The sequence below is a fragment of the Macrobrachium nipponense genome, chromosome 3 (assembly GCF_015104395.2).
Source record: "Macrobrachium nipponense isolate FS-2020 chromosome 3, ASM1510439v2, whole genome shotgun sequence".
NCBI lineage: Eukaryota > Metazoa > Arthropoda > Malacostraca > Decapoda > Palaemonidae > Macrobrachium > Macrobrachium nipponense.
This window is the reverse complement of record NC_087202.1, coordinates 74,816,193-74,826,192: the sequence shown is the minus strand read 5'-3', so window position 1 is coordinate 74,826,192 and position 10,000 is coordinate 74,816,193. Positions and strand designations below refer to the sequence as shown.

At 38.1% G+C, this 10,000-nt stretch overlaps 1 protein-coding gene across 1 annotated transcript in view; it reads left to right on the top strand.

Annotated features, from left to right (window-relative positions):
• LOC135221821 (GTPase-activating Rap/Ran-GAP domain-like protein 3) overlaps window positions 1–10,000 on the top strand; it is a 967,251-nt gene that overhangs the window by 865,046 nt on the left and 92,205 nt on the right. Inside the window, 2 exon segments of the mRNA XM_064259719.1 lie at window positions 3,800–3,871; window positions 3,874–3,899. Coding sequence (XP_064115789.1) covers window positions 3,800–3,871; window positions 3,874–3,899 — 98 coding nt within the window.

Genomic DNA, 10,000 nt, shown 5'->3' with positions numbered 1-10,000 from the left:
ATATGCATACATAGTTGTTCATGTAAGTTTACAAACTTATAGACATACATACATAGTAAATACTGGTACTTTCTAATTCATCGATTTCGTGATATTTTTGTGAGGATACGCTTATCACTACAATCCTTTTTTTTTAATAAACAAATAAACAATCCGTGATGAATATAGTAACTTTCGGCTTTCGTAGCAGGACGGGTCCCCGTGACCTATATCCACTGATATTATAGAGATCCTAGCTACGATGCATTTGTTGTCCTGCAACGAAATGTGATAGTTACTCCATTCACTGGATGCAAGTCTTGTAGCGATAATCATTTCAAGTCAGTGCAAGGAAGGCAGGACGTCATTGTGGCTATAGAAAATACATACGAGTATATGCTGTATTTGGTATAAGAGGCCAGTAGACTCTTAGATGGGCTGTTTGGTAAATGTTGTGGCCGGTAGCGCCTCCCGTTTGGAACCCTGGTTTGGACTGTCATAGTCGTACATTAATATGTGTGCGTGTATATATATATATAATATATATATAGTAATATATATATATATATATATATATACTTCCATGCATACATACATACATACATATATATATATATATATATATATATATATATATATATATACACACATATATCATTCGAGCTACAAATGTCCTTTGATATCTAATTCGCTCTACCTCGGAATTGATATATTTTCATATATGTACCGAGGGGGAATTTTTAGTTGATAATAATTTCGTCCCCCCATGGGATCGAACCACCGTCCAGTTGGACGGGGAACGAAATCAGGAACGGACATATATGAAAATATATCAATTCCGAGGTAGAACGAATTAGATATTAAAGGACATTTGTAGCTCGAATGAATTATATGAATCACGGTGATGTGATAAGTATTCACACACATATATATACACGACTTGACATCATTCTATGTCACATCTCGTGAAGGATGAATGAATTATCCCTTGGTTTCTGTAATTAGTCCGTTTCATTTTAACATACTGATGTCTGCTAACCCAGTCCTTTCTATGTAGGTCTACCTCTCGGCTTCATTTGGAATATCGAAGTAGATTAACTTCTCTGAACTTCTGTTTTTCCTTAGTTTCGACGACGGTTTTGATTTTGATTTTCATAATCAGACAAGTTTAGCATTCTGATAATAGAAGCAAGAAGACTAGTGTAGATCGTTAGGAAGTTTTATATTTAAATCTTGAATAGTATTCTCTCTCTCTCTCTCTCTCTCTCTCTCTCTCTCTCTCTCTCATTTCATTTTCAATTTTTGCGAAGGCCTACAGATCATGGCCGGAGGTGGAGGACAGGAATGGAAACAGAACCGTGTATTTTGAAATAAATGCAGACCATCGGCACGACTCTATTCCATTTCCGTTTCGGCTTCCAGTGACTGAACGGGAAAAAGAATGGCTCGCCCTCGTCCCCCCCTTCCCTATACCCCTCCCCTCCCTAACCATCACCCCCCTCGTAATTTTTCATATGAATGTTTTCTGTTAACGCTCGAACCATTAACCTCTTTTGATTGAGCTAAGAGCTTACGCAAGGAATAGACGCTTTTTCGGTGCTCTTTCCCTTTTGGAATATTCATTTCTTGAAGAGCTCGAGGTAGCGTTCGTAGGCTCGTAGACTCTTCGTGTAACATCTCTTGCCCCATTTCAAAATTATCTGCAGATTTTTTTTTTTTTTTTTTTTTTTACTCCCTCTTTTCCAAAGCCACCGGCCTCCCAATAGATCTACTCATCTCCGGAGCAATTGAAAGCGAAAGGAAATGCCCAGAAAATTCCCTCTGTGCAGATAGGCATTTTAAAATTTATAACTCGAGAGGCATTGAAGGTAATTGCTCCAATACGGTTTCATTTTGCAAAACCGCATTGGAAGCTGTGAGGTGTATTGAAGGATAAGTAAAAGAGGGAAAAATAGAAGGCAGTATTTCCAAAAGCCTTTTAAGTCTTTGGTCCATTATGACCACCTCTCACGCTTCTCTCCCCTCTCATCAATATTCATGACTTGGCCATCAAGCTCCCTTTATAAAGAACTCGCTTCTTGTTGGTGGCCAGGCGGGCGCTTGGCCCAGCCTACCACGGGGTGCACCTACTCGGGGAACCGCAGAAACCAGGACCTCGCACAGGGTTTCATTACTGAGGGTACCAGAGGAACCAGGGCTTCCCCTGGGGCACTATCATCCAGGGCCCTTCAATCAAGGGTACCAGAGGAAAAAGGGACCTACCCGGAGACACTACCGCTGCTCTCCACCGAAGTAACTGGTGGGGAAGCAGTTAACGACTTTTTATTTTGAAAGTGGGGCCTGTAAAGGGTTGGCAGACTTGGCTGAATATCGAGGGCCAATCGTGCTTTAGGTTTCCTTCCTTCATCGGTCTATTTGACAGCAGATTGTTTGGCTTTCTGAGTAAAGTGGCCGGCTATTTAGATCATATTTTGGGTTACTGGGACTCTTAAGGAATGCGGCGTTTGGTTTTTTCCCAAAAACGTTCTAATCCCTTTTCTGTGGCGACGGATTTTGCTAGAATTCTGTGTTAAATTATTTTCTCCCGGAAATAGGGTTGTTCTCTTTGAGGGCCAGTGTCATAGAATGTATCGATAGTTGCCCCTTTTACTTTGTGAATTATTCTCAAGTATTCTGTAAAATTATATAGTTGTATGTTTATAGATTAGCTTTTCGTATGATTGACTAAAGATTCGTGGTCTTATGAACTAGTGACGTGGTAGGTATGATGTTGGCGTGCCACTTTGGTGGCATCGAGTTCGATTCTCGGGCATTCCACTGAGGGGTGAGAAATGTGTATTTCTGGTTCGGAAGTCACGTGAAGCCGTTGGTCCCGTTGCTGAATAAACACTGGTTCCATGCAACGTAAAAACACCATCCAAACAAACAAACAGCTGTTTTGATTAATCTTCACGGCTTACCGGAGTTACTTTCAGAATGTGGAATTAGCCGTTTCCTCGGTGTTCCCTTAATCATACGATGCATGATCGGCTTTTGAAACCCGTGGTTAACTTCGAAAGCCTAAGTAAGACCAAGATGGATGAGGGATATGTATTAAGGCGACCTCATTGCCCTCCTTACTGTGATAACAGTTTATAGGACCTCACCTAATTTGAATTATGAAAGGGAATAGTAAATTTATATTTGTTTTCGTGATTTGATTTTATCTCTCTCTCTCTCTCTCTCTCTCTCTCTCTCTCGATCTCTCTCTCTCTCTATCTTCTCTCTCTCTAATATATATATATATATAAAATATATATATATATATAATATATATATATATATATATAATATATATAATACTATATATGTATATATATACGTTTATATATATAATTATATAATATATAAATAATGTATTATATCATATATATCATATTCTATCATTTATGTATTATATAATATGCTTAAAAAATCACAGAAGATGCGGGTGACTTCATTAAATAAGCGAATACCACAGGAAAATGATAAAGCAGAAATCCAAGCGTTTTCGTCTTTAGTAAAGACAAAAGCGCTTGGATTTCTGCCTATCATCTTCCTGTGGTATTCGCTTATTATATTTGTATATATATATATATATATATATATATATATCTATATATATATATATATATATATCTATATGTATTTATATGTACCTACCCTACCTCCGTACGTACGTACGCTCGCTTTGCACACACTACCCTCACATCACATTCCAGACAGTCCCCTGATAATTCCCTCTACCTTTTTTTTTTTAATTGTCACCTCTTTCCTTATCTTTGCAGTGATAAACGGGGAGAGGCGACGTTCAATACCCCGACCTTCTCGCAGAAGAGAGAGCGGACGCTGGACATGCTCATCAAGGATCTCTATCAGAGCATATCAATGATAACAGAGGGGTGAGTAGGAAGTCCTTCCCTGGTCCTGATTAGGTCCTTCTCGGCATTATTGTGTACTTAATATGTATGTAATATATATATATATATATCTATATATATATATATATATATATATATATATATATATTATATCTTTATTTATATATGTATATGTATAATGAACCCACCTCACTCAGAGAAATGAAGTTATTCATCCATTTTCTTTTTGAAATTGGAACAGTTCAGGGGAAAATGCTTCCCAAAGTATTAATAATGAATAGGTTAGTGATTTATATATATAATATATATATATATATATATATATATATATATGTATGTATGTATGTATGTATGACCTATTCATTCCTAATACTTTGGGAAGCATTTTCCCCTGAACTGTTCCAATTTCAAAACGAAAAAGGATGAATAAATTTCATTTCCTTGGGTGAGATATGAACCCACTTGGTTAGAAAACTAATGTTAGTGTTTTGCCCATTATATCACTAAGCAGGTAGGATTTCATGGACTAAACGCTCGAACAATTGGCTTGCAGTCAGAATTATTAGGGAATTGTGTAGGCCTAGAGGTAATTTTGTTCATAGATGCACAAATGAATTTGCATTAGCAATCGTAGTCAGTATTTTTAGAGCGAAATGTTTTAGATTTTTCCATTGATTATGATTGTATGATTTTTGTTTCTGCCCGAAGCTGTATGCTTGTCCAAGAAAACGAACATTGTTTACATACTAGACATGAAATTACTACTTATAAATACGGAATTTTAGACGTTTCTTTCTTTCGGTTTTCTTGTTAGAATACATACCTACTCTTGTCACCCATATCGCTCTCTCTCTCTCTCTCTCTCTCTCTCTCTCTCTCTCTCTCTCTCTCTCTCTCGTAGGTACAGTATCTCCTGCACTGCGGGATACCATTTGACGTTTATTGTAGTACCATACTCAACTTCCATCGTTACAGAAAGGAGGAAAACTGTTAACGAAAGCTATTTAAGAAAGTAATTCGAAAGAAAACAAAAGATAATCTGCGGATTCGGAGCCCGGAATTATTAAAAAACGTGGATAAAGTGACAGGAATTTTAAATGCTTCGTAATGAATAATGAAATAAGCTAGGAGTAAAAAAGATAGATTGATGATAAATGGGCAAGATGAAAAACATTAATTTTTGGGTTGGAAGAAAGCTTAGGGGAAAAGGAGAAAATGTGTGAAGATAAAGGAATAATAGAATTAGCAGAACATAAGAAAAAAGAAAATGGCTGGCCAAGACACGATAGAAAAACTGAAATATAATTTTGCTAGAGCCAATGAAGTTAATGAAATTTATCTGGTAGTGAACGAAGATATAAGACTAGGTTCAATTTTGAGAGGGAGGAAATACAATTAAGAGAACAGTGAAAGTTCCTGGAAAGACACCGATGAAAGAGGTCTAAAAATAATATCGATACTTTGATAGGAATTTCTTTTTAGCAGGGGATGGTTTAGGAGGGTGGGGGAGGGGATGTGTTTGCTTTGACGGGATCCAGAAACGAATATGTTTCAGGTGGCTCTGAAATGTAAAATGTTAACAGACGGACAATTACGTTAAGAGAGTAATTCAGTTTCCATTGCTCTGCTTCAAGAAGGTAACTTTGGAATATAGGTTTGGATATTTACGGTCTGTGTATACATGTGTACTTGATAGGGAATATAACGGTTGGTGTAGGGTGAGAGAAAAGGCATGACAGAGGAGGAGTCTAGAGGTTTTCCTCCTGTTACACCTTTCAAACCTTTTACTGTCAATTTCCATTTCAGCGCTGAATGACACTCATAGGTCCCAGTGCATGGCCTTTGGCCTAAATTCTATATTCAACTCAACTCCTTTGGAGTGTATATGGAAGCCAGTTTTTTTTTTTTTTTTTTTTTTTTTTTGGGGGGGGCGGGGGTGGGGGGGGGGTAATGTAGGGTGGGGTGCTGGAGGCAGCTCTTCCTACTGGAAGTGAATGCGATGTTAGAATGTACGAACGGGTAGTTGAGCCAGCTCTCCTATAAGGAAGTGAAGTTTGGATGTTTGGCATAAGGAGAACTTGAAAGAAGTGGGGTTAAACGTCGCAAGATAGAGAAAGGTGTCTTAATTCAGAGTGTTCGGAAGGAGCAGGGAGGTAGCTTGTACCTACAGGAAGGAGCAGGTACCTTGTACCTACAGGGGGATCAGGTGCTCTACTGAAGATTATTCCCTGCCGATCTATAAATGAGCCAACGTTGCGGAAGTCTTTACACAGATGGTTCATCCATCATTCAGAGTTTTAAGCATGAATGTGTCAGTGGCCTTAGTAATTATTTATGAATCATGCCTTGGTTCGGATAACCTCTTAGTGTTGAAATGGTTTCGTGTGTGAGAAAGATTTAGCGAAACACTTAAGTACAAAAATGTACTTTGTACAACTGTAGGAATAGGAAATTAAAAGCTGTACAGTAAAAGTAGAAATGTGGGAGTGAAAGAAAATATGGCAATTTTAATTGAGAGAGAGAGAGAGAGAGAGAGAGAGAGAGAGAGAGAGAGAGAGAGAGAGAGAGAGAGAGAGCGAAAAGACAAGAAAAGAAAAGAACATGTCTCCCGAGACAACGAGATGATGACAGATGAAGTGGTTTACGTTATTAAAGACAAGTGGCACATCACCAAGACTGCCTCTCTCCTTCTCTCTCTCTCTCTCTCTCTCTCTCTGTCCTGCTCTTAAGAAATTCATAACTACCAACGGAAATTACTCTCAAGTGAGAGGAGGATACTCCTCCTCCTCCTCCTCCTCCTCCTCCCCCCTCCCCCTCCCCCTCCCTCAACCAACCCCATCCAACAGAGTCCATTACTTCAACTCCCCCCAGCCCCACCCCTCGTTCTCCTCCATGCAACATACGACCAGAAACACCCTCGGGGTTGGAGTTTTAAGTCTCTCTCTCTCTCTCTCTCTCTCTCTTCTCTCTCTCTCTCTCTCTCTCTCTCTCTGGTTGAGTGAATTATTATACGCATTACGTATGCAGATTAAAGGCAATTTTTATGACCTCGTATATATATCTTTACTTTCAACCTTGACACCGTTGATGTCGAGAGAAATTGAAGTCAGAATTAAGATATCGATTTTATTTTGGTGGGGTGGGGGGAAGGGGAACAAAAAATAAAAAAAAGCAAAAACTACTACATTTAGAAATCATTTACAGAAGAATGTAAATTTTTCCGAAAAAGCGAAATGCTGAAGTATTGAAAAACAGAATAATTCAATAAAAAATATAATTATTACGCTCTCTGAGAACGCTCACCTCCGCCGGCTTTGAAAAATATGTAGTACTGAATCCTTATCCATCTCAAAATCTAATAAACTCTTCAAAAAAGTTCCATTTAATTCCATTTCTAATATTTTGAGAAACATTTTATGAAAACAGGTTGAGCCATTATATGTAAGCTACTGCCGTCCAGATTCACCGGCACAAGTAAGAATTTTGGAAGTGGCTAGTCAGCCAGTTATTGCTGGCTACTTCCTGAGTCTGTTTGTATCTAGCCGGTAAACTTGATCATGTCACTACTGTTTGTAAGACGAGAAGTATTTAATATATCTGTAAATGAATCGTGTGATATAGCAACAAAATGTTAGTTTTTTTTAGTTCTTTCTTCAACCAGCGGTAAAACGTAAAAATGTAGGGTGGTGATATCTAGACAAAATTGCAATAGAAATATGGACAGATCAAACAAAACCTTATGGTAAATATTACTAAAATTAAAGATGAATGACAATAATTATCACCGCTATGCATCCCAGTGGGTGCCACAGGAAATGATTGATCACAGACGGATGAAGTCCTGTTTCACTCCTAAATAGAAATAATTAAAATTTGTTATCAATCGCAGAAGCCTTTGTGTTTAGCCTTGTCTACAGAAGTCGAATTTTGTCACTTCAGGCCAAATTGTCACTTCAGAAGAGTAAAATGAATTCCTTAACCTTCCTTAAACGCATGTTCCACCAGAACCAAGTCCCGTTGTGGGGGGTGGGGGGGGGGGGGGGGATGTTAGTTCCGCCATTAGACTTCATGCGGTGCACTTTAGACATTACTTAAGGTTCTTTGCAGCGTGCCTTCGGCCCCTAGCTGCAACCACTTTCGTTCTTTTTACTGTACCTCCTTTCATATTCTCATTCTTCATCTTACTTTCCACCCTTTTCTAACACTTGATTCATAGTGCAACCGCTTTGAGGTTTTCCCCCGCTGTTACACCTTTCAAACCTTTTACTGTCAATTTCCATTTCAGCGCTGATTGACCTCATAGGTCCCTGTGCTGGGCCTTTGGCCTAAATCTTATATTCAACTCAACCCACCAGAACCAAGGGATCACTGATAACGCCCAATATGAGTACTGATATGCTCATCAGAACTTGATGATGGAAGATGGTCAGATTTGGTTCTAGCACCCACCCAAGCACTAGTAACATTAAGGGTGAAACGAAGTATTCCAGGTTGTAACATGCTACGTGCAGAGTATATTAGTAATTCAATTGATAACAGTTCGGTCCAACAGCGGGCACAGGGGTCCATTGTATGTTCAGAGATCTATACTTGTGGTTGGCCAGCTGTATCCAGTGGCATGGGTTCAGTTGATTTTTAATTGAGGTTAACCTGCTGGGTTTGTTATGGTATTTATTGAGGTATATGAGGCTTGTAAATGTTCGTCGTTGTCTTGTAAGACTATGATGATAAGGCACGTGCGTGCTGTTTCCCCGCGTCTGTACCAGGTCGTCCTAAAAATGCATTCTGTATGCAAGGAATATTGAGAATTGTCTGCAACATCAAAGAGAATACAGGTTGTTTTAGTGATGCAGTAGACAGTAAACATGCAGACTATAACTGCATATGATTGTTGATTAAAATTACCATATTCTACCATATCTGACCAGTAGTAATAAAAGCACTTTTTTTGTCAAATGGTGCGTACGCCTAAAGTTTTGTTTCATGAAGACAACAAGCGGTACTGTGATGTAAGAGGGATCTTGATCTTAGTCAATCGACAAATGAAATATGGGGAACAAATGTGATTATACTAGACAATTGTCCTCCGTTCAAAAATTGCCCTGGTATGCTTGAATTTGCGAATATTGTGTAGACATAAGAGACTTGCCGAATATCAGTCACTTGAATTGTGGCTTTAATGATAACGTGGTTCTTCTGTGTATATTCTTTGATTTTACTACATGGGGGGGATTGTTGAAATTGCCTTTTGGTATTCTTGTCGTTTAGGGGTAGCCAGATGCTGGTACTGCAGATTGCTTTGTGAACAGAACTTGCCATTACAAGGTGATTTATGGGTCACCATTACCACAAACTGGTCGCATCCCAATTGCTTTTGCTTTTGTTCGTGAGAACAAAACTAATTTCAGATGTATGGGAGAGAGAGAAAAAAGGATTCTAGATACACTTTTAGAGAAAAATATGGCTTCACGAAATATATAGATTTTGAGAATCAGGTATTTTATGTAGAGGAGTATATTAAAAGAAAATATTTTGTGAGGTCCACGCGCCAAACTTTAACCATCTCTGATCATTTCAAGCTTTCATTTGTGGAAAAAAAAATATTGCTGAATCTTCCCAGTCAGCGTTTTCGCAAGTGTAAAGCATAACGCTTCCTGGAGTTAACGTGAATCATTGACGCGGCGAATTGGGTGGGGGGGGGGGGGGTGCTAAAAGCCCAGAGACAAAATTGCCACTCTCTCCGAAGCCGAACCACTTAAATGTCAAGAATTAGCTTGAAGCTTTCACAGCAGAGAAATGGGTTTCAGAAATAATTTTCATGTAGTATAAATGACGTAATATACCAGGGTTGGCAATGATTAAATCAAACTGATTTAATCAAGTGATTAAATCATTTATTTTTTTCATTTTAAAAAATCATAATTTTTACATTTAAAAAAAATTTATTTTTAATTTGAAAGTAAACAAATTGAAAAATATGGTTTGGAGGTTGATAAAAACTTATTTTGAATTAAAGAAAAAATTGCAAGTACGTACTTTAGGTCAGAACTGGAAGCCTAAAAGATAAATCATTAGTAATTCTGTCATAAAATACATTTTGAGGAAAAAAAGGATTGAAAAAA